Source organism: Schistocerca serialis, chromosome 4, assembly GCF_023864345.2.
Source record: "Schistocerca serialis cubense isolate TAMUIC-IGC-003099 chromosome 4, iqSchSeri2.2, whole genome shotgun sequence".
Taxonomy (NCBI): Eukaryota; Metazoa; Arthropoda; class Insecta; order Orthoptera; family Acrididae; genus Schistocerca; species Schistocerca serialis.
In genome coordinates, this window is record NC_064641.1 from 804,738,758 (window position 1) to 804,764,906 (window position 26,149).

A 26,149-nucleotide genomic window follows, 5' to 3' on the forward strand; every position below is an offset into this window, starting at 1 on the left:
GCTATATTAAGAGCGTAATGGACATACTACTGTTAAATGCAGAAGAGAGAGAGGATAGAGAGCTTATAGGACGCCCAGCTTACAAGAAGCACGTCGCGTCGATTTTACATGACCGTTCACAAAGCTTTGCTTCGCGAGATCGCCAGAAACACACAGTGGTCCCGGCGTTTTTTTATGGTATAAAGAGCATGGGGAATTGGAGTACAGTTGCAGGGGAAGAAGTAGAGGAAAGGGTTAGGGGAGAAAATGGGCTTGCTACTAGGAACGAGAGAGGAGAAGAGACTAATTGAATTATGCAATACATTTCAGATGGTAATGGTGAATACCCTGTTAAAGAATCACAAGAGGAGCAGGTATACTCGGAAAAGGCTCAGAGATAGATTTCATGTGGACTACATCACATTCGGGCAGAGATCACGGAATCAGATATTGGGTTGGCTATCTTTCAGAGACCAGTCAAGAAGAATCAGTGCGCAAATAAGAGGAATACGGAAGTACTATTGAATAAAGAGATACGCTTGAAGTTCTGTGAGGCTATAAATAAATGATAATGAATAGCCCAGTAGGCAGTTCAGTTGAAGAGGAACGGACATCTCAAAAAGGCCAGTCACTGAAGTTGGAGAGAGAAACGTAGCTACAAGGAAGGTAACGATAAAGAAATAATGATAGTAGAAGAAATAATTCAGTTGATCGATGAAAAATGGAAGTACAAAAATGTTCAGGGACATTCCGGGATTCAGACTAGAAATGACTTAATAATGAAAAAAAAAAAAAAAAACAGGAGGTACATGGAAGCTAAGACGAAATGGCAGCCCAAAGAATGTGAAAAAATCTAAAAAGTAATTATTGTCGCAAGGACTGATTCAGCATACAGAAAACCTAAAACAAACTTGGATGAAATTAAAAGGAAGGGCTGCTACATTAAGAGCGTAATGGACATACTACTGTTAAATGCAGAAGAGAGAGCGGATGGATGAAAGGAGTACATTGAGGGTCTCTATGATAGCGAGGACTTATCTGATGACGTGATGGAAGAAGAAACTGGAGTCCATACGGAAGAAAAAAGGGATCCAACAATAGAATAAGAATTCATAAGAGCTCTGGAAGATTTAAAATTAAATAAGCAGGAGGGATAGATAACATTCCATCAAAATTCCTAAAACCATTAAGGTGAAGTAGCAACAAAACGATTATTCGCGTTGATGCGTAGACTATATGAGATTGGCGATATACCATCTGACTTGCGGCAAAACATCGTCCACTCAATGCGAAACATTGCAGGGGCCGACAGGTGCGAGAATGATCGCACAATCACATTAACAACTCATGTATCCACGTTGCTGACGAGAAAAATATACAGAAGAATGGGAACGAAAATTGAGGATCTGTTAGACGACGATCAGTTTGGATTTAGCAAACCAGAGAGACAGTTCTGACGTTGCGGTTAAAAATAAAAGCAAGACATAAGAAAAATAAAGACACGTTTACAGCATCTGTCGACTTGGAAGAAGCGTTCGATAATGTAAAATGGAGCAAAATGTACGAAATACTGGGAAAAATAGGGGCAAGCTAGGGGGAAAGACGGGTGATATACAATATGTACAAGAACCAAGTGGGAAAAATAAGAGTGGAAGACCAACAACGAGTTGCTCGGATTAAAAAGAGTGTAAGACGGGACGTAGTCTTTCGCCAGCGCTGCTCAATGCATACGTCGTAGAAGCAAGACGGAAATAAAGGAAAGGTTTAAGATTGAGATTAAAATTCAAGGTAAAAGGAATTCAATGTTAAGATTCACTGATGAACTTGCTATCTTCAGTGAAAGTGAGGAAGAATTAGAGAATGTGCTGAATGAAATGAACGGTCTATTGAGTACAGAATATGATTTGGGAGTAAATCGAAGAAAGACTAAAGTAATGATGAGTAGGAGAAATGAGTACAGCGAGAAACTTAGAATTGGTGATCACGAAGTAGATGAAGTTAAAGAATTCTTCTATCTAGTCATCGAAATAACCCATGACGGACGGAGCAAGGAACACTTAAAAAGCAGATTAGCACTGGCAATTAGTGCATTTCTGGAAAAGACAGGTTTACTAGTATCAAACATAGCCCTTAATTTGGGAAAGAAATTTCTGAGAATGTACGTTTGGAGTTGTTGTGCACATAGTTCCCCGTAGTCAGCGCGTACACAACTTTCCCAATAGAGCGCGCCCCGCTAAGCACAACAGCACAGGCGCAGCGCTCGTCCGTCTCCGTACTACGAGATGGCGTTGCCGTACAGACGGACCAAATTCTGCTTCCGCCGATCCGCGTATTAATATGTAACGCAGCCAATGAGATTGCTGCTGTAGAACCTTTTCTCCACGCGGATCACACTCGCGCAGTGATACTGACCGCGCGAGGTACTATAACGAGTGTACAGACCTCCGATGACTCAGTCTGCATTTGTCTGCAACGGTCTATAGTCAAGTTTCAGTCTGCGCTTAATAAGATTACCATATTCCTGTACATAGCCATGAAGATCAATGAATAGACACTTTGTTAAGTATCAGAGTTATGTGAGAATAAGATCAACGTACGAAGACCAAAGGAACTTCAGATTGCCAATTGTAAACAGCATCCAGAATCAAGTTACGTAATGTCTACGCTTTTTATTATTTTAATAAATGCGGGTGAAAGTTAATCAAGTTCTGTTTAAAGTTGGTCACCGTCAATCAGCTACTCTAAGCGTGCAAGTGGCATTTCTATCGTCTGACCTAACGGCAGAAGATAAACACGCCACGATAAGACCACGAGACATATTGCTGACACTCGCCTACTTCGTTAGAGCGACAAGTCAAATAATCTGATGGTGTGTGTACCGAAGGTCTTACAGTACGCACACCACAGGAGTACAGCATTATGAGGCGGAGAGACATGGGGGAAAACCGGAAGAAAATCCAAGTATCTGAGATGTGCTGCTAGAGAAGAATGTTGAAAATTATGCGGACTGACAAGGTGAGGAATAAGGTAGTTCTCCGCAGAATCGACGATGAAAGGATTATATGAAAAACACTGACAGGATGATAGGGCATCTGTTAAGACATTAGAGAATAACTTCCTTGGTAAAGACATTATGGAATAACTTCTGTGGTCCTAGAAGGAGCTGTAGAGGGTAAAAACTGTAGTTGAAGACGGAGACTGTAATACATCCAGTAAATAACTGATAATGTTGGTTTTGAAAGTGTTAAGCAGAAGACCGATGACTCAAAAAAAAAAAAAAAAAAAAAAAAAAAAAAAAAAAAAAAAAAAAAAAAAAAAAAAAAAAAAAAAGCCAGTCAACAAAAAACACTCATGCCACTGATAACTGCTAGACCTACTACTCTACGGGAATGTTTACAGCAATAGGTAGGAAAACTGTGTTGCACAGTTGTCGCAGGCCGTGATTCTTCGAATCAAAACACATGTCTAACTTTGCTACCACCCTCGCTAGAACTTACAGTGGGTTCACTCACACTGGCGTACTGCGTGAGGCAAAGCTTGATCCATTTATCTACGTATTTGGGCCAGAGTAGATTTGCAAGTTTTGTGAATAAGTTTGCTTGAATATTCAGAGTTGTAAGGTCCATACAAGAAAACACTCTATATCGACAAGGACCTCAGCCCAGACATTTTAACTGAGCTAAACATTGGCCATTACACGTTATATTGTGTTATTAAAAGACTTCTTCCAGAATTAAATCAAATAGTGAAAATATGTGGCAATTAAACGACATATTTGTAATTTTCTCCATTTTCTCTTGTTTTAATAAGACTACTTATTTTAGAGAAAATATAATAGTCTGAATATAAATATGTTATTTGTGATGAATAAAAACCACTTGTATTTGCGACATGAAGTCATAAAACGTAAGGTCTGGACTAGTGGATTTAGAAAATCTTATCGTTGCAAAACGACATTCGTCTTTTGTCTGACATACTTTTCATTTGTTACTTCTCTCTTCACCTTTCCTCCACCTAGCTGCGATCTGTTTAGATGTATGTAGAAATGTAAGTTTCTTTAACTGAGAGCAACTCGCATTTTTGCTTAACCCTTGTGTCATTTTATTTTATTTTGTACAGTTGAAGCCTTGGTATGTTACTGACAGGTTTAACAGCGAGTCTAGTTCTACGAAAGCAAATAACCGGTTTGCACGATATCTCTTTAACCACCATTACGGCTATCTAACTGAGATCGTTACGAGTCATAGTAATTACTCAGAACTTGTCTGCTGCTTAATTTATGAAGACCGACTTGCTAGTTCGAACAATATTGGCGCACTTGAGAGATTCTAAGCTGATATGGTAAGGAAAATAAGAAGCCAGTTGTTCCCCCAACATACAATATTTACTGCAAAATTAACTTTTCCGTTCATCGTCGGTTTAACTCTCTAGCTATAAGTGTTAAAAATCTGTCTTCACAGTAATTTATTTGCTTGCTCTATCAACCGTAAAATTGTAGGATAGAAAACTATTGTTGGGGACCATGGGTAGATAAACAGAACGTTGAATGCGGCCGCATAACATCGAAGAAATTTTGCAGTAAATTACGTTGGCAGTGACAAAATATAATCTGCAATAGTGTAATGTCAATCAACAGCTCCGCTATTGCACCAGTGATGCAAGTGAAGCAGCAAGACGAAGAAATTGCTGTGATCTACAGAGGCAACCACAAGGAAGGAAACCAGCAGAAGACATCACTGATTTCGATTTCTAGCCATACACTGCCCCCCCTCCTTGCCCCCCAAATGCCACACCAGCATCTACAGTAAAAAACAATGCAGAATGAGTTCTAGATTAATCCAGTTTAACACCGTTTATTTTTAAGTAACATTTCTCTGTATTTATGTATAAACGCCTGTTGATGAACAGAACATGTTCCAAACGCATTGCGCCGGCCGGGGTGGCCGAGAGGTTCTAGGCACTACAGTCTGGAACCGCGCGACTGCTACGGTCGCAGATTCGAATCCTGCCTCGGGCATGGATGTGTGTGATGTCCTTAGGTTAGTTAGGTGTAAGTAGTTCTAAGTTATAGAGGACTGATGAACTCTGCAGTTGAGTGCCATGGTGTTCAGAACCATTTGAACCATTTGATTTGAAACGCATTGCATTATGACAGATTAAGCATAAAATAAAAAGTGACTGGTAGCAGAAACTTGAAATAAATAATTATTTCACACAGTCACGGTGCACAAACATAACAATTATGGCTCAAAAAAATACGCACACAAAGTTGTCACTCCGGGAAGAGTCAGCAGCTCGTTGTGTTGTGCTCTGCGCATCTAAGTTTCGATCACCGGGCACCCGTTCGCTTCCCAGCTCGGTCTAGTATTTTCTCTTTTTGGGTCTGTGTTGTCCTCATCATCATCGACGCGAGTAGCCGAAGTGTTGCCTAATAAAAGGACTCGCACTAGGTGGCCAAACGGCCTCGATGGAGTTTCCCGGCCAAAACTGCCGCGCTATGGAAAGAAAAAAGTGGAAACTGCGAGCAATGAGGCAGGCTTACCTGTGACGAGTAGGCTGTAGCGCAGGGTGCGGGGTGGGTGCGTGGACACCTGGCACTCGTAGTCGCCCTGGTCGGCGGGCCGCGCGTCGCTCACGGTGAGCCTCCAGTTGTCCGGGTACTGGAAGCTGACGGCGTACCGCTCGTCCCCAGAGTACGTCTGCCGGCCCACCGTCAGCAGCTGCAGCTCCTCAGAGCCGGGCCGCCGCCGCACCCATGACACCTGCGTCATTCAAAACAGAAGCACTTCACATAACCATTGCCAGCGCATAGGGGCAAGACTCATGAGCGGAGGTCTGATTTATCAGCATCCCTCTGGTTTAACGTGGCCCGCCGCGAATTCCTCATCTGTGACAACCTCTTCCTCTCAGAATAGCGCTTGCAGCCGAAATCGTCAATTATACGATGGGCGTTCAGTTAGTAATGTAACACTTTTTTTTTTGTCTCAGGCAGTTTCGGTTTAAAAATGCAGAATTTGGGAAATATAGAAATATTCCTGCTTCGGCCCTGTAGTTCCATGAAGATCCTATAGGATGCGGCAGTATGCGTAGCCTTCAAAATGGCGTCTGCAACGGAGGTGCCTTCCAAGCAGCGAGCTGTCATTTAGTTTCTCTTGCTGAAAATCAGAGCATTGCAGATGTTCATAGGCGCTTGCAGAACGTCTACGGAGACCTGGAAGTGAACAAAAGGGCGGGGACTAATTTGGTGAGGCGTCTGTCAACATCGCACACAAGGTCAGACAAACCTGTCCGATCTCCCGCTTGCCACACACAGGTGGAATGTTGGAACGTGCGGACACTCTCAATCGATGGACGGATCGCAATCAAACGCATCGCTGCAGAAGTGGACATGTCTGTTGGTAGTGTTGATGCAGGCATCCATCTATTGGTGTGTCAAAGCTGTGTGCCCGGTGATTTCGTCACTAGTTAACAGAAATTATAAAGAGCAACGAAAGACCATGTGTGCAGAATTTCTTGCACGTTACGATGCTGATCGTGACAATTTTTTGTCCGACAGCGTTTCAGGCGATGAAATAAGGGTTCACCATTTCGAACAGGAAACCAAACGGTAATCCATAGAATGACTCCAAATCCCCTCTCCTCTTCAGCGCAGTAAATGTAAGACATTAAAAATACTTGTTTAGACTTATAGTCCCATCTGGACAATTACTATTACAGATTGAGTTCACATTGAGGCTGCTGTTTACCGTAACAACACAGCTGTCTTCAGTGTACCTTAGGGATATCATGTTATTGGCGAGTAACACCGTCTCTAGTCTCCGACGAGGAAAGGAGGCGGCACGTTTCTTCAGGTGTGCCATTAATTAGACCCGTAGAGTCATGAAGTTGGCCTATTTCAATTGTTAGGTTGTTCCAGATAATCCCAGAAACATTCTGCGACGTTGAAAGCGGGTGATTTTGATGTACGGTATACAAGGGGCGCGCCTAAGTTCGGAAGTTAGCAGGTTTATGCCAGTCTAGGAGGTCAAACAATGAATTGAAATGTACAACAGGAGGAGAAGCGGTTCATGTTAACTTAGGCTGGTGGCCGGTCGTGGAAAGCAGAGGCAGAGGCTCTGCCTTCCGAAAAGACGTCTATTCTGCTCGAGGTCTGGATTACAAGAGAGAGAGAGGCAACTGTGTTCCGCACCGTAGATCACTCTAGCGTCCACACACGTGACCTGTATCCCACGCACGCTATTGGCTAAAACAAATGGCGTGAATTCTCTAGCAGTTTCAGCAGAGGTCTCAGTGTGTCTCTTGTCAGCAGCGCAAACTGGACAGAACTGCCTCGGTTTTGCAAGACAGGCAACTTGTGTCACATAGGTACAACGTAAGATACGCTGGGAGAAAACTTGTAAAGATTTCACTGGGCCTTTTTTAAACAAATTCTCTAAAATATCCCTTGATTGGCTGCCACCATGTACAGCCTACATTGGACTCGTGACCATATCGGTTGGACCCTAGACGACTGGAACGCCGTGGCCTGGTCAGATGGCACCTCATTTCAGGCAGTAAGAATGATGGCGGGGTTCGAGTGTGGCACAGACCTCACGAAGCCATGGACTCAAGTTGTCAAAAAGGCACTGTGCAAGCTGTTGGTGACTGCATAATGGTGTGGTATGTGTTTACATAGCGTGGACTGAACCGATCACTGCCTGCAAACTGCTATGTTTGGCTACTTAAACATCAATTCCAGTCATTCATGGACTTCATGTTCCCGTGGTAATGCGCCTTGCCACTGGGCAAAGATTGATTCAAACAATATTCTGGACAATTTGAGTGACCGAGCGGTTCTAGGCGGTACAGTCTGGAACCGCACGATCGTTATGGTCGCAGGTTGGAACGCTGCCTCGGGCATGGGTGTGTGTGATGTCCTTAGGTTAGTTAGGTTTAAGTAGTTCTAAGTTCTAGGGGACTGATGACCTCAGAAGTTAAGTCCCATAGTGCCAAGAGCCATTTTTTTTGGAAAATTTGAGCAGCCGGCCGCTGTGGTGGGCTCGACATAATCGAGAAGTCAGTTCGTGCACAAAATCCTTTACCGGAAACACTTTCTCAACTATGGACGGCTGTAGAAGCAGCAAGGCTCAATATTTCTGCAGGGGACTTCCAACGACTTGTTGAATCCAGTACACGTCGAGTTTCTGCACTGCGCCAGGAAAACGAAGGGCCGATATGCTATTAGGAAGTATTCCTTGAGTTTTGTCACCTCGGTGGGTAATTTCAAATAGTTTTAGTGAACTTTTCCATTAGACTGCGTTACGTAATTACATCACTTCATTGTTCAGGATGACAACAGAAACAAACGCGAAACCAGTTCAGTTCAATTCACTTTAGTTCGCGTCAACAAAACCAGCAATATAAAAGATGAACCACTATGTATATTTGAGCCTTCTGGGTGGTGATTATGCCCTGTAAGCTGCCTATTTTTCAAGATGACAACAGCCAGTTCATAGTGCTGCACGCATACGCCCCTCGTTTGACGAACACGCAGGCACAGTATCGCATCTCAAATTGCCTGCTAAATTATCCGCTTTCAACGTCGCAGAGTGTTTCTGGGACTATCTGGAACAACCTAACAATTGAAATAGGCCAACTTTATGACTCTACGGGTCTAATTAATGGCACACCAGAAGAAACTTGCGGCCTCTTTTCCTCGTCGGAGACTAGAGACGGTGTTACTCGCCAATAACATGATATCCCTAACATACACTGAAGACAGCTGTGTTGTTACGGTAAACAGCAGCCTCAATGTGAACTCAATCTGTAATATTAATTGTCCAAATGGGACTATAAGTCTAAACAAGTATTTTTAATGTCTTACATTTACTGCGCTGAAGAGGAGAGGGGATATGGAGTCATGCTATGGATTACCGTTTGGTTTCCTGTTCGAAATGGTGAACACTTATTTCATCGCCTGAAACGCTGTCGGACAAAAAATTGTCACGATCAGCATTGTAACGCGCAAGAAATTCCGCACACATGGTCTTTCGTTGCTCTTTATAATTTCTGTTAACTAGTGACGAAATCACCGGGCACACAGCTTTGACACACCAATAGACGTATGCCTGCATCAACACTACCAACGAAACTCATTGAAACGTTGCGACAAGACGACACCGCCACTCGGCTGATAACCCGACAAGAATTCATCAGTGGAATACGTCGAGAAAGACTCACTAGCTTACTTCTCACAGAATGATACTAGCAATGACAACGCTAATGACAACCAGAGATAACATTCCTTGCACTCAGAACCTCTGTGATGTAACACATTGACTGTTGAAAACTTCTGTTTCAAAAATATCCAGTGTAAAAATGTGAAGTATGAGACATCGAATAAAAGTACAGCTAATAACACTTATCACTTTTACTGAATACCAGAAATGAGCTAGGAACCTTAAAATCTTCAATGCGATAAAAATCAGTGAGTACACGTTCTGGTATGAAAAACACCCCCTAATAATTTCAGAACCACCTCACACCTGAACAACACTTTGCACACACAGCGTATCAGATGTCACAAGGGGCCGTCAGTGCTCTCGACGAATCGCATCATTTGGAAACAGATAAATTCGCATCTCGTCTGACCAAGCTACACGCCAAAAATCCTAATTTCCAGTTCCCGCGTTGTTTGGTTTATTGAACAGCAAGGAGGTTTGAACAAAAAGGACGTGGCGTTATTTATGCCGAGCACTGACGTCAGTTAAGGCCTGTCCGCCACTTGGCGGGTCTTAGAAGTCTGTTGCTTCCTTAAAACCTGAAACGTCCCCTTTCAACAACTATACAGGACTGTGCTTAACCTGACACACAATATTTTTAGCGCAACGCAATCTGACTTTCAAAATTCCCTACAAAAGAATGGCCCTGACTAACATTAAACTACACCTTTCACAAACCACTTACCTCACAAAAATCTTCGCTGCTCAAGCTACTGCAATACAGCGAGCGCCACTACTGCCAGCTAAATAAAAGATTCAAACTATGGAAGGCACTAACTACTGATAGGGATAGTTAGCAAATGAAAGATATTAAGAGAGGACCAACAATGTATTTACCTTGATATCATCATATATAAATATAGCAGTTCATGACAAATTTCAAAACTCCGCCATCTCTCTCCCCACATCCACCACTGCTGGCGGCTCACCTCCAACTGCACAACGCTACGCGCTGTTCACAGCCAGCTGCCTAACACTACAATGGCGAGTATTACAACAATGCAAAGCAGCCACAGACTGCACACAGCACAACCAGTGATTTTCATACAGAGGTGGCGTTACCAATAAAAAAAACCTAAACAGCCTACTTACATAGCCCCCATGCTCCCCACAAAAATTTTTACAAATTGGATTGGGCAGTGGCCAATACAGATTTGAAAAAAATTTTTCATAATTACAATAACAAAGAAATCAAATGCACACACTTATTGATACAATGTTGGTCAAAAGCTAAAAATTTCTCACAGTCCATAAAGACAGTCCACATTGTTCATCACAGTAAAATGCAGAGTTTTTCTCAAAGTCTGAGCAGTAAAAGAAAATGCACACGGAAGTAGTGGATTTCCATGCAGTCTTGAAGAAGTAGTGTTGTCCTTCCAACGGAAAGACAGTGCTGACTCTTGACATGCAGACAGGTAATGGGCCACAACATAGCAAACCCACAGCAGAGTCATTCGACGTTTTGAAGAATATTGCTAGGTAGGTCATCACAGAACAGACCCACTGTAGTCCTGGTAGAGATTACGGTATTGGTGGGCCACCAGAGGTGCAGACCCACTGCAGTCCTTGTAGAAATAATGGTATTGGTGGGCCATCAAAGATGTAGACCCACTGTAGTCCTGGTAGAGATGACGGTATTGGTGGGCCATCGAAGGTGCAGACCCACTGTAGTCCTTGTAGAGATGGCCAGCAGCCATCTGTTGCGATCTGTTGCGACTGTGCAGGTGTACAATCACCATCGAAGAGTCTTGCGGAGAATATAGCAAGTCCATAAACCACCACTTGTGCACTCACAAAGTGTTTGGAATTGTCCTTAGAACCAGCAATGCTGTTATCCAGTCCCTTGCTGAATTATTAACACACGTGCAAACACTATCAGTCCCTACTTCTCACGTATTGTCCATGTACTATGACCAACAGAAACGTGTACAGTGAAATGTTACTTAATTTGAAGAACTGGTAACAATTACAATTTGGTAACATAAAAATACAATAACAAAGGTACAAAATACATCATTAAAGAACATAATAATACAGATAACATTTGTAGTACAGGCTTTACAAAAGAATCGAAATAACATATACGTCAGTGTTCCAGGAATTATGACATGAGTACATACATAAAAGATCAGAATAACTTTCGAAACACCAACTTCACACATGAGCATTAACACAAAACAGAATAAATAATGTCTAAACATCTTTACAAAGTAAATAACATATTATTAATGCCAATTATATTCGAGGATAACAGTATTCCTCATCATAGTGAATGTAGCTTAATATTAAAAGAAGAAAAAATTCTATGAAACTACACAGAGACAGGAAGAAAACAAATACACAAGGGTACACAAACACATAGTGGGATAACACCAATAGGAAAGGACAGGGTTCGTTTTCAGTGTAACATTTGGTACTGCAGTCCAACCCAAAACTTCATATATCTTTCCTCTTATTTCATCCTTTGTTTCCACCAAAAAAAATTCTATCTAAGCATGCTTTCTGTATTTATATGTTCACACATTTCTTACCTCAACATTTATTTCCAAGAAAATCCTACCTAAACCTGTTTTCTCAATGCATTTCTTCCAATTCATCGCAACTCATTCTCTTAGAGGCTACCCCCTCTTAAGCTAACTTAAATCTACTGAGCTCAGATGCTAAACTAAGGGACGAGGCAATGCAGCAGCACAAAATAAGTAACACAAACAACAATGACAAAAAAAAATGGAAAATTGCAAAGCAAGCTACAGTAAATCTAAATTACCAAGCAATGCAACATTACAACTAATATGAGCCAATGTGCAGCAACAATAAAAATAAATGAGTAGTAAAATTGGCTTAGCAGAGTAACACAAAGTCAAATTCAGTAACACTACGCCTGGCAAACAGCAGTAACTTATACCTAAACATGACATAGCTCAAGCAGAAAAAATATTACAGTAAAAACAACAATGCAGATAAGGGAAATGTATATTCACATCTTAATATCTATGTAATTAAAGTGGTGCACCACAACAACTGATTGTAAAAAGAAATATTACCATGTACTTGAAAAGAAAATTATGTGTTACTGTTACTAGTTCCTTCTTATTGTTCTTTCCTTTCCAAGTGCTCCTTTTTTAAAGAATGTGGATCATAAAATAATTATTTAATAGATCTGTTGACAGAAAGTGTTCACATTAGCAAATGCATTTCATTTTATAAAAGCAATGCTGCAACACAGCTGGAAACCAGATATCAAATGAAATAAGCAACTATGAAAAGCAAAGCTTAAAAATATCATTCAATAGTCATGTGACATTTCATAAGTTAGTAGAAACTCTCTCAACTCTCGTAGAAAGAAGCTTGTCATAATCAGGTGTGCAGATGTAAAAATATTTCTCGTCATTTCATTAGGTATTTCCGTAAATATCATAAATTACGAGCTCCACAGTATGCTTTCAACAAGGAAATGTCAATAGCAAGGTTAATGGAAGTAATGAGGGTGTCGCATTTGCAATATTTTCTCTAAAGGACTGTCAATGGCGAGGATAAAGGCCTGCCTTTTTTTTTTTTACCTGTGCTTCCGGAAAGGCAAACCTTAATGGCTTGTTCTCCAGGTGTTTGACACAGCTGTGTGCCCACGACGCATTACGTGCAGGTGGTCACTTAACTTTCTTACGGAAATATTTACGACAGCAGTTTCCGCTACAGTGACAGTCTCACATAAAAATATTTCACAGGTCAAGAATTAGCGTTGCAAATCTGTAGAAACAAAATCCTATAAATGTAAGTGTCCAAAAAAATTTTCGCCAGCATTGTGATACAGTCACGCATTTACACACACATTTCATAACTCTTAAAGTACGATTCTCGGTTTCCAACATTCTTTTTCACAAGTCAGCGTCCCTAACCACTATTCATTACCCCTTACCTTATTCGTCGACACTTCTTCAATATTGCATCATAACAGATAAGTATCATAATCAAATAACTCATATAGCATCAGCCTATTAATCATAAACATACCTCAGCAGCATAATACACATCGTCGTCGTAAAAATAACATCATAACACCTCAGTCAAATCTCAAAATCGTCGTAGCTTCCTCCAATAATTAAAAAAATTCTCTGCTCATGTCAAAAGTGTCATCTGCCTCAAACGTACTTTAAAAATCATGAATCCATACCAAATACATCATTCAAAGCTCTCATAGTATCACAATGGTTCCAAAAAAAAAAATATGAACGGTTCACACAGTACAGACAAAATACAATTTCGTAAGTGTGAAGTAATCCAACTCTGTAATTGCGTAAACATATGTCACTGATGTAATAAAAAAGTTTATCTCTCAGTTACATGATCAGATAGCTGTGTAATTTGTGTGTTAGAGAAATATGGTACCGATGTGTAAAGTTGTATAAGCAAATACCATATTAGCTAGGGTTCCTTGTGGTTGCCACACACATGGTACACAAAGTAAGCGTGTACCCCCCTGAGGATAAATGTAATTATACTCCCAGGTGTTACAAATTACAGCAATGGAATGAAATGTATCACGGAAAACTTTCTTTGTAATTAAAAAAATATTTAAAAATAAGTGTTTTAAGTATAAGATTGATCACTCAAATGCGTGTACTGTAGCGCTAAACTGTGCATCTTGTCGCAACATAATCTCTGTGGAAGTGTCGTAGTTATCGTCCTCCGAAAGCTAAGTTCTGCAGAAGTCAATGTACTTACCACATGATGAACAAAAGTGAAATGCTTTGCGTATAGATATCGTAGTTATTATGCTTATTGGCGTGATGAAGAGAGTACTGTACAGTAACGTATTGTTATGCCACGAAAAAGGCTGTCTCATTGTTGCTATACCACAAAAGTTACTACTAAAACATGTTTTTCTTCCTAGAAGAATTCAGAAAACTGTGCAGATATAAAACAGATACACTGCAAAAGCAACATTGTAAATTGTCACTCATTAGTAGCGTCGTGATAACATCGTGTAGCTGTCACATAAACTAACCATTGTGTCCTCTGGTATCTCACAGAAAGTACTTTAAACCCAGAATGTATTTTCAAGTAAACCAAAATGTTGCATTAAAATCTCATTAGCAGTACCAGTATGTGTCCTAAGTATGTAAGCCTGATAGTCGTTACATAATCGTGCAACTAACAAGCAAGAATGTACAACTAACAACACTGTGTCGTCTGTTCATTATAACAATGCATTCGTAATTTCTGTTTAAATAAGTTCTCTTGGTTCTTGACTGGATATTTCACTTCAAACATTGTTACATGTTAATAGATTCTAAATCTGACAAAGCATACTAGAAATGTGAAGTGAAAAGTTTTATGGCAAAGACAAAGTTAAAAAGCAGATTATCTTTCAATAAACGGTTTTACATGTGAAATGTGTTGTAAACCTTTACTCTTCCTAGTACGCAGAGTTTCAACTTCAACGCAATTATCATGTGGTATACGTCGGATTCTGTATGGTCCATTGTAAACTAGAAAGAATTTGTGACTCAAGTGTTTCTTCTTATGTGACAATGAATGAGCTTTAATGAGAACTTTCTGACCAATATACAATTTCTTTGCATTTGCTTTACCGTGTAGTTTTCTCCTTTTGTCTGCTGCAGATTTTATATTTTTAGGAGCCAAATCAATTATGTCTTTGTGTCGAAGTTTATGTGTATTCGGGAAAGGTACAAGCTCTCTGATTCTGTTCGGTGGTTCTTCATTCTTCAGTACAAGAGTAGGTGGTAAAGCAGTGGAATCATGAGGCATTTCATTCAGCACATTTTGAAATAATTGTAGATATCTGTCCCAATGCTGATGCTTTCTGTGACAATAAAGTCTGCAAAGCTTATTGATTTCTTTCATAATCCGTTCAGACGGGTTGCAATGTGGTGAGTACAATGAAATAAAAACAGGTTTGATTTTATGGTTGCGAAGCATGCGTGGCCAAACAGCAGATCTGAATTGCGGTCCGTTATCTGAAATGACTTTAGCAACGTGGCCAACTTCACGTAAGAAATTTTTAACAAAGGCGTTGGATACAGATCGTCCAGTGGCTTTACGTAACGGAGTGAAAGAAACAAATTTTGAAGTAAGTTCAACAGCGACTAGAACGTACGAAAATCCATTGGATGTTCTGACAAGCGGTCCCAAGAGATCAACAGCAGCAAATTCTTTTAATTTAGAAGGAATAATAGGAAACAACGGAGCACGATGTGAGACAGTAGATGGTTTCGCCTTTTGACAAAGTTTACAAATAGACAAGACTCTTCGAATTCTTTTTTCCATATTGTTAAAATAACAAGTCGTTCGAAGAATATGATAACATTTTCGTGGACCAAAATGTGCGTAGCTGAAATGAATGTACCAAATGAGCTTATTAACAAAATCGTCAGGAATGCAAAGTACCCATAGCTTGTCATCAACAGTGCAGCGTTTGAACAGTATGTTGTTTCTAACCAGATAATAATGCCGAATCTGTGTGTGTGTCTTTTCATGCCATTTGCTCTTGATGTCTTTCCAAATCGGATCTTTATCTTGTTCATGAGCAATGTCCTTTAAAGATGTGGTGATGAAGTTTTCAAAGGCGACTTTCTGAATGTAAAGAATACTGAAATTTTTCTCGAGGTTGCCTTCTGTGGTACTTTTCTCAAGCCCAGCCGGTGCGCGAGACAGTGCGTCCGCAACAATGTTCTCCTTGCCGGGAATGTAGACTATTGTGAAGCGGAATTCTTGCAGAAACAATGCCCAACGTTTTAACCTGTCATGATTTAATTTTGAAGACATAAGAAATTGTAATGCACGATGATCACTGTATACTTTTACGCGCTTACCAGAAAGAAAGAAACGGAATTTGTTAAATGCCCAAACGATAGCTAAAGCTTCTAATTCAGTAACGGAATAATTTTTTTCAGATTTTGTTAGCACTCGGCTAGCAAAAGCAATGGTTTTCTGAATGGTAGTGTCATTTTCTATGGCTTCTTGAAATAAATGGGCACCAAGACCGACTTTAGAAGAATCCGTGCTAAGGCAGAAATCTTGTGACAGATCTGGATGAGCTAAGATTGGCGCGTGAAGTAACGCTTCTTTCAAAGAATTGAATTCCATTTGTGCTTGTTCGTCCCAGTTCCAAATAGTATTTTTTCCAGTGAGAGAACAAAGTTTTGGTGTAACAAGAATTTGCATATTCAGAAAACGACGGTAAAAATTTATGAGACCTAGAAAACTGCGGACTTGTCTTTTTGTGGATGGAACTGGAATGGCTCTGATTGCTTCTAACTTTTCAGGATCCGGCTGAATGCCTTCAGAAGAAATAATATGTCCCAAAAACTTCACCTTTGTCCTACCGAATTCAGACTTTTCCAAGTTAACTGTAATTCCAGATTCTGCAAAAATACGTAACAAACTGTTGAGGATGCAATTATGTAGTTCCCATGAAGCTTCTGCTATTAGAATATCGTCCACATATAAGGTGATGTGACGTTTTAAGAACTCAGGTAATATGGAATTTAGCCCGCGAATGAATGCTGCTGAAGAAATGTTCAAACCAAAGGGAAGTTTCCGAAACTGATAACAAACGCCGAAACAAAGGAAAGCTGTGTATTTTCTACATTCTGGATGAAGTTCGATCTGATAAAAGCTGGATCTGAGATCAATGGAAGACAACACTTTTACACCATTAAAATTTTGAAGAAGTTCTTCCAACGTTTGCGGCCTGTCTGTTTCAGGAATAATGATCGTATTGATTTGTCTCGAATCTAAGACAAGCCTGATCGATCCATTTTTCTTCTCAACAACATGTAATGGATTGTTGTATGAGCTTACTGCAGGCTCAATAATGCCCTCGTCAAGCATAGATTGTATTTCTGTTCTAACACGGTCCCTATAATGTGCTGGAATTACATATGGTCTAACACAAAATTTAGTATGCTCACGAACACGAAATTGGTATTGAAATCCCTTGATTGTTCCTGTTTTATGAGTAAAAACTGTGGAATGTTCTTGTAAAATCTCAAAAAGGTCCTGCCTATCAGTGTCATTACAATTCTCAATTGTTTGAATTTTATTCTGAATTAACTCATTAGTATCAAATGCGCCGTCGATATCACCCCTGTCAGTACTTGCAGAGTGATTGTTAGTGTCAAGTTCCGTCGAAAATTCCGAACTGTTGTCTAACAGAAGGTAAAGCCGATTAATTTCCTCGTCATGGTTTGAGAGCCAATCTTCAAATTTCAAAGCTACTGACTTACCTTCTTTTTCTAAACTTATTTCAGCATCGTGAAAGCTTAAGATTGCTTTGTATTCATTTAAAAAGTCTACTCCCAGTATAATTTCCGTCGACAATAATGGAACAATAAGAAAGTTCATAGAGAAGCTGTGGCTTTGACAAAAGAATTCTAAGTTGGTTTGTTGGCGTACATCTACACTTTTTCCAAAGATTGCACCTTGCAATTTAATCTTACGTAACGGAAGTGTGGGGCAATCGTTCGATTTGTTGCATTTGCTAAAGGCTGTTTCACTGATTACTGAAATCGGACTGCCAGAGTCAAGTACTGCCGTAAATTTTACATCATTTACTGTAATGTGAATCACAGGATATGCAATGTTGTTATGTTTTACGTCGTGTTCCTGGAGTAAGATGTCCCTAATGTCTTCCATTTTTACGTAATTACTAGCTACGGCAGCTGCGTCGTCAGTTTCATAAGTATGTTTTGTGGCTGCCAGCGGTGTGAGTCATTGCCTATTGTCTCTTTGTTGGCGCGCGTCGTTATTGGGGTTTGGAGACCTAACTTCTACAAATTCACCGTGACGAGAGGGCCCTGCTCTGTTTGAATCCCGCCAGTTCTGATGCAATTCAGGTCTGTCGTTACGATCACATCGTCTGTCGTCATGTCGGTAGTTCCTGTAGTTTCTTTCTCGTCGGTTAAGTGGTGGAGAATTTCTCCCTGAATCGTAACTGCGCGCTGGACCGTTGCGTCTCAAGTTATTCTGTCTCCCGTAATAATAATTGTTTTGGTTCCCATATAGTCTGTTTCTCTGATTGTCTCTGTGATAGTCATTACCGCGGAGAGGTGATCTTTCCCTGTAATTATTACTACTCTGCCAACGGTTGTCATACGGGTGGTGTCTGTTTTGGTCACGATTTGTGTTGTGGGAATAGCCTTGTCGCGTCCAGTTATTATCGAGGAATTGTGACGGATGTGACCCGTAATTGTTGTGTTCCTGTTTCCGCATTCCGCGATTGTCAGTGTCAATTTCCAATTCTTGTAACAGTCCCTGAAAAGCTTCAATGTCGTCTTTGCAACGTCCTGCCAAAATAATGTGTCGTAAATGTTCAGGCAATTTGATTAAGCAAATGCGGATAAGTTCTGAGGGGCTGTATGGGTTTGAAAGATACTGATTCTTATGCAACATGTCTTCAAAATATTTCATAAGACTGGAAAATTCAGATTGTTCGAAACGTTTCATCATTATGATGCTTTGTTTTACTCGGTCTTGTGTGGCCTGAGACCAATATGCTGAGAGGAAGGCATGGTAAAACTCTCCTTCACTGTGGCAATCGTGAATGACCGACCGCATTCTTACAGCTGGTTCATTCTCTAAGTAGCCACACATAAATTCTAATCTGTGTTCCAATGACCAGTTGGGAGGGAAACAATGAGAGAATTGATGGAGCCACGCTTGTGGATGAATGTCGTTGGCAGAATTCTTAAACGTTTTGAATTTACGTGTAGAAATGAACAGCTTATAGTCAAAATCATCGTGTCGGCGAGTAGCATATCGGTCATTGTTACGTCGTGTCGGCGGTTCCATCTCAAAATTTGGTGTACCTTGCCAATTTCTTTCATAATTACCGAAATGCCCTGTGTTATTATTTTGTGGCTTTTCCGTATTTCTAAGTTCCTCTTCCCGTGTTGGAGCGCGAGTGTCCTCTGAAATATGTAATTCTTGTATTACTTGTGTCAGCTGATCTTGTACTTCCCGGATTTCTCTTTGGTGTTGCGTATTAATTTGATTCAGATTTTGTTTCAGTTTCCTAATTTGTTCGCACTCTTCTGTGTCATTAAAGACTACCGGTTTTGTGTCATTCAGATTATCATCTACCTTCGCAGATAAATTATTTAGCTGATCCGAAAGTTCAACTACTTTCTCTGATAATGAACTAATTTCCTCCATGTGTCTTTCTGAACCAATTTTTAGAGTATCTACTGTGTCCTTTAAGTTTTCCTGAGTTTTTGCAAGTTGCGTAACCGAATCGGTAGATGCAACTGAGTCAAATTTAGCTTGCAAGGTCTCATGATTTTCATGAACAATAATTTGCAGTTCTTTTATGGCTGCTTCGTGATTCTGTAATGCCTTTTCATGCCGCGAAAAAATAGGTTGAAAATGCTCACAAATTTGAGTTTTTACGTCATTACAGACTTTTTGACATTTCGATTCAATGTTATGTAACTCAGTAGTTAAATCTTCACGCGTTTGTTCAAGAGTTTGTTCCAATGAGTCTAACTTTTGAAGCTGTTGCTGTGTTTGTCTCTGATTTTGTTCCAGTGTGTCTAACTGTTGCTGTGTTTGTCTCTGATTTTGTTCCATTGTGCCTAACTTTTTAAGATTTTGTTCCACTGTGTCTAACTTTTTGAGATTTTGCTCCACTGTGTCTAACTTTTGAAGCTTTTGCTGTGTTTGTCCCATTTGTTCTATTAATTGTAATAACAATGCATTGGTGTCTGAAACATGTTCCTCAGTGCTTTTCGGCAGTGAATTTACACCGGAAACATTACATTTTGACAAGCAGAAAATGTGTCTTGACTTATTTGAGAAAACGGTGAGGATCCAAAACCTGAATCTACAGTATTTGCGAGATCGTGTCGTGTCATTTCGGCTTCCTGAGGCGAGCTGTTGCCGACCGATCGATCGATAATGCTTCCCTCTTCACTAATTGTTTCACTGTCCACGCCATTGTTTGACGCCCGCTCCATTTCCCTGTGCACAGTTACCAAATTACTACTTTGAACATTAGTTAATTCATTACTCGGTGGCGCTAACATACTGCTTTCGTCTTCACTGTCATTTCTCAGTTTACTTTGGAGCCTAGTATTACGTTTTTCACACGCCATAATTGTCACAATATTTCACACGATAACACAGAAAAGCACAATTTGAAGAGCAAAATAAAATAACATAGCAATGGAAATAATGTCTACTTAATTGCCAGCGCAGCTGCGAAATACTTGGTGCAAATCTACATGCATGCCACAACTGTTTTACTGTACAACAATGAAAAACTACAACTACAAAGGAAATTCTCTCTATAATTACGCGCTAGCAATAAACAATAGCTACACCAATTACACAAACTACAACAAAAAATCAGAAGATTCCAGTGAGGTATCCTTGGCTAAGGGTCGACATATGAAACGTCCCCTTTCAACAACTATACAGGACTGTGCTTAACCTGACACACAATATTTTTAGCGCAACGCAATCTGACTTTCAAAATTCCCTACAAAAGAATGGCCCTGACTAACATTAAACTATACCTTTCACAAACCACTTACCTCACAAAAATCTTCGCTGCTCAAGCTACTGCAATACAGCGAGCGCCACTACTGCCAGCTAAATAAAAGATTCAAACTATGGAAGGCACTAACTACTGATAGGGATAGTTAGCAAATGAAAGATATTAAGAGAGGACCAACAATGTATTTACCTTGATATCATCATATATAAATATAGCAGTTCATGACAAATTTCAAAACTCCGCCATCTCTCTCCCCACATCCACCACTGCTGGCGGCTCACCTCCAACTGCACAACGCTACGCGCTGTTCACAGCCAGCTGCCTAACACTACAATGGCGAGTATTACAACAATGCAAAGCAGCCACAGACTGCACACAGCACAACCAGTGATTTTCATACAGAGGTGGCGTTACCAATAAAAAAAACCTAAACAGCCTACTTACAAACCTTCTGTTAAACATACCCTATTGGCACTGATGCATTGAACTGACAGTCAGTTTTGAGTAAGTAATTTGAAACAATGTACTTTTGTGGATGAGTACTCACATCAGACAGTTGAAAAAAAAATTTTAAGCCATTTCTCAGTCGTGGAGCGTGGTGTTCATCGTAACAAAACAGCTGATCGTTTCTTCCTGTTTTAAGTGAGATCGAAGAGCAGCTCTGCAACACGAACACTCCGCTAAGACGCAGCAGTATGGCGGCGACAGGATCTACTTTTTCGGCGTAAGACCGTCTTCCTTAATTTTAATCTCCATGTTGAAGACATGCAGTTCTACTGTGGGCAACGGGTTTTTGTGAAGTACCCGAATCCTCATGTCCACTTCATACTGTTTCTCTCGCTCTCTTCTCTTGGAAAACGATGGTGATGGTCTTGCATTCACAACGAGCAGAAACTGGAAAAGGCTGACATTGACGTGGCGGACACTCATCTCGAGCCCCTGTCGGATGCGATCTCTTTAGTACCACTGATAATACGTCGTGTTGCGTGTCTGCGAGTTGTTCACTATTCGTTATAGACATATTGGAAAACGTGCGTCGATACACAAACAAATGTGAGGAGTTTGAAAATAATACGAGAGCTAGAAAATCTGTAGAGGGCAATGCAAAAGCTCATTCTAGATATAGAGGCGATCAGTGAAGTGATGTGGAAGTAAGATAAGGATTTCTGGTCACATCGATCAATATTAGGTAATAGCGACAGCAAATGAGATATCGGGATAATAATTCATTACGAATAACAAATTATGGTAGAGGCTGAGCCACTGTAAGCGATTCAGTGATAGGGTTGTTCTCATTAAATTCGACAGCAAACAGACGCCAACAAAGATCGGAAGAGGAAGAGAGAGAGAGAGAGAGAGAGAGAGAGAGAGAGAGAGAGAGAGAGAGAGAGAGAGAATACTGAACGTTATATGAGTTGGCTCTGAGCACTATGGGACTTAACATCTATGGTCATCAGTCCAGTTATATGAGTATCTGACAGGAGATGAAAATTAATAATCGTGGCAGACTGAAACGTGGTTGCAGTGAACCGAAGAGAGGAAAGAGCTCTGGGAGAAAACGGGCTAGGCATTAGAATGAGAGAGTATAAAGACTTATTGAGTTCTGTATTAAGACGGTAACTACAAATTCTCTCTTCAAGAATCACAAGAGGAGGACGTATACTCGGAGTAGACCCGGAAACACGGGTAGATTCCAGTTTGATTATACCATGGTCTGACTAAGATTCAGGAATCAGATACTGGACTGTAAGCCGTACCCATGAACAGACTCGGATTATAATTTAGTAATGATGAATGGCAGACTGGCGTTTAAGAGGGTTGTATGAAATAATCAGTGTGGAAGGCAGTGGGATACTGAAGTGCTGAAGAATGATGAGGTTGTTGATACTGCTATAAGAACATCACGGTCGACATCTCTAAAAACGACGATCTGCAATGTTGGACTGTCAGAAAAGGTAACTCCAATCCTTGGATAACAGGTCGACGAGATAAGAGACTAAGAAAATGTTCAGTGAAAGACAGGAGTACAGCAATACAAGTCCTTCAGGAACGAAATAAATAAGAAGTGCAGGTCATCTAAGGCGAAATGGCTGCAGCAAAATTGTGAAGAAATCGAAAAAGAAATTATTGTCAGAAGAAATGACTCAGAGTATAGAAAAGCCAAAACAACATTCCGTCGTATTAAAAGCAAGGGTAGTAATATTAAGAGTGTTATGGAAATTTTATTGTTAAACGCAGAGAAATGATCGAACGGGTGTAGAGAGTAGATTGAAGACCTGTATGAGGGGGAGGACGTGTCTGATGACTTGAGAGAAGAAGCAACTGTAGTCGATAAGTTGGGGATCCAGTATTGTTGCTACATCCTTCTGATTCTGCTTAGTGTATTCATCTCTTGGTCTCCCCTAGGATTTTTACCCTCCATGCTGCCCTCCAATGCTAAATTTGTGATCACTTGATGCCTCAGAACATGTCCTACCAACCGGTCTCTTCTTCTAGTCAAGTTGTGCCACAAATTTCTCTTTTCCACAATTCTATTCAATACCTCCTCATTAGTTATGTGATCTACACATCTAATCTTCAGCATTCTTCTGTAGCACCACATTTCGAAAGCTTCTATTCTCTTCTTGTCCTAACTATTTATCGTCCATATTTCACTTTCATACATGGCTACACTCCATACAAATACTTTCAGAAACGACTTCCTGACACTTAAATCTATTCTCGATGTTAACAAATTTCTCTTCTTCAGAAACGCCTTCCTTGCCATTGCCAGTCTATATTTTATATCCTCTCTACTTCGACTATCATCAATTATTTTGCTCTCCAAATAGCAAAACTCATCTATTACTTTAAGTGTCTCATTTCCTAAACTAATTCCCTCACCCGACTTAATGCGACTGCATTCCATTATCCTCGGTTTGCTTTTGTTGATCTTATACCCTCCTTTCAAGACACTGTCCATTCCGTTCAACTGCTCTTCCAGGTACTTTGCTGTCTCTGACAGAATTACAGTGTCATCGGCGAATGTCAATGATTTTATTACTTCTCCATGGATTTTAATTCCAATTCCGAATTTTTCTTTTGTTTCCCTTACTGCTTGCTGAATATACAGATTGAATAACATCAGGGATAGGCTACAACGACGGCTGTGCCACTCCCTTCTCACCCACTGCTTCCCTTACATGCCCGTCGACTCTTATAACTGCCATCTGGTTTCTGTACAAATTGTAAATAGCCTTTCGCTCCCTCTATTTTACCCCTGCCGCGTTCAGAATTTGAAAGAGAATATTCCAGTCAACATTGTCAAAAGCTTTCTCTGTCTACAAAAGCTAGAAACGTAGGTTTGCCTTGCCTTACTCTAAGATAAATCGTAGGGTCAGTATTGCCTCACGTGTTCTTTGTTCCAACATTTCTACGGAATCCAAACGGATCTTCCCCGAGGTCGCCTTCTACCAGTTTTTCCATTCGTCTATAAAGCATTGGCGTTAGTATTTTTCAGCCGTGACTTATTAAACTGATAGTTCGGTAGTTTTCACATGTGTCAACACCTGATTTCTTTAAAATTGGTATTGTTATATTGTTCTTGAAGTATGAGGGTATTTCGCCTGTCTCATACATCTTGCGCACCAGAAGGTAGAGTTTTGTCAGGGCTGACTCTCCCAAAGCTTTCAGTAGTGCTAATGGGGCCTTGTTCCCAATCAGGTCTTTCAGTGTTCTGTCAAATTCTTCACGCAGTATCATATCTCCCATCTCATTTTCATCTACATCCTCTTCCATTTCCATAAAATTGTCCTCAAGTTCGTCGCCCTTGTATAGACCCTCAATGTACACCTTCCACCTTTCTGCTTTCCCTTCTTCCCTTCTTTGCTTAGAACCGGGTTTCCACCTCAGCTCTTGATATTCAAACAAGTGGTTCTCTTTTCTCCAAAGGTTAATTTTCCTGTACGCAGTATCTTACTCCTAGTGAGATATGCCTCTACATCCTTACATGCATTGGTCACAATTTAGAAGAGTACTTGATGACTAGAGATCAAACAAGGCAGAAAAGATTGATAAATTTCCATCGTAATTTCTATACTCGCTGGTGAAATGGCAACCAAACAAGTATTACAGTTGTTGTGTAGAATCTATTGGACTGTCGACGTACTTTCCGAAAAATATCATTCACCCAATATTCAAGAGAGTAGTGGCAGATAAGCGCATAAGCGCGAAAAGTTTTGTGTATTTTTTTTTCATCAGTCTTCTGATGAGTTGGATGCTACCCTACACGAATTCCTCTCCTGTGCTAACCTCTTCATCTCAGAATAGCACTTGTAATCTTCTTCCTCAATTATTTGCTGGATGTATTCCAAATTCTGTTCCTCTACAATTTTTTCCCTTTACAGCTCCCTCTAGTACATGGAAAGTCATTCCCTCATGTCTTAACAAATGTCCTATCACCCTGTCCCTTCTCCTTTTCAATGCTTTCCACATATTCCTATCCTCCCTGATTCCGCGCAGAACCTCCTCATTGCTTACCTTATCAGTTCACCTAATTTTCAACATTCTTCTGTAGTACCACATCTCAAAATGCTTCGATTCTCTTCTATTCTGGTTTTCTCACAGTCCAAGTTTCACTACCAACAATGATGTACTCCAGACGTAAATTCTTAGAAATTTCTTCCTCAAATTAAGACCGATATTTCATATTAGTAGACTTCTCTTGGCCAGGAATGCCCTTTTTGCCATTGCTAGTCTGCTTTTGATGTCCTCCTTGCTCCGTCCGTCATTGGTTATGTTATTGCCTAGATAACAGAATTACTTAACATCATCTACTTCGTGACCATCAATCCTGATGTTAAGTTTCTCGCTGTTTTCATTTCTAACACTGTCATTAGCTTCGTCTTCTTTCTATTTAATCTCAATCGATACTGTATTCTCATTAGACTATTCATTCCGTTCAGCAGATAACGTAATTCTTCTACACTTTCACTCAAGAGGACAATGTCATCAGTGAATCGTATCATTGATATCCTTACACCTTGAATTTTAATTCCACTCCTGAACCTTTTTATTTTATTTCCATCATTGCTTTCTCGATGTATAGTTTGAAAAGTAGGGGCGATGGGCTATATCCTTGTCTTACACCCTTTTTAATACAAGTACTTCGTTCTTGGTCGTCCACTCTTGTTAATCCCTCTTGGCTGTTGTACATTTTGTGTATTACACGTCTCTCCCTATAACTTACCCCTACTTTTTCCAGAATTTCGAACATCTTGCACCATTCTACATTGTCGAACGCTTTTTTCAGGTAGACAAATCCTATGAACGTGATTTTTCATTAGTCTTGCTTCCATAACGAACCGCAACATCAGAATTGCCTCTCTCGTGCCTTTACCTTTCCTAAAGCCAA

General features: G+C 40.3%; 1 protein-coding gene across 1 annotated transcript in view; it reads right to left on the reverse strand.

The window, feature by feature from the left end:
* The window catches only part of LOC126474961 (uncharacterized), a 442,827-nt gene that overhangs the window by 148,838 nt on the left and 267,840 nt on the right, over nucleotides 1–26,149 (reverse strand). Inside the window, exon 4 of the mRNA XM_050102486.1 lies at nucleotides 5,522–5,741. Within this exon, the coding sequence (XP_049958443.1) occupies nucleotides 5,522–5,741 (220 nt within the window). The remainder of the gene's footprint in view (nucleotides 1–5,521; nucleotides 5,742–26,149) is intronic.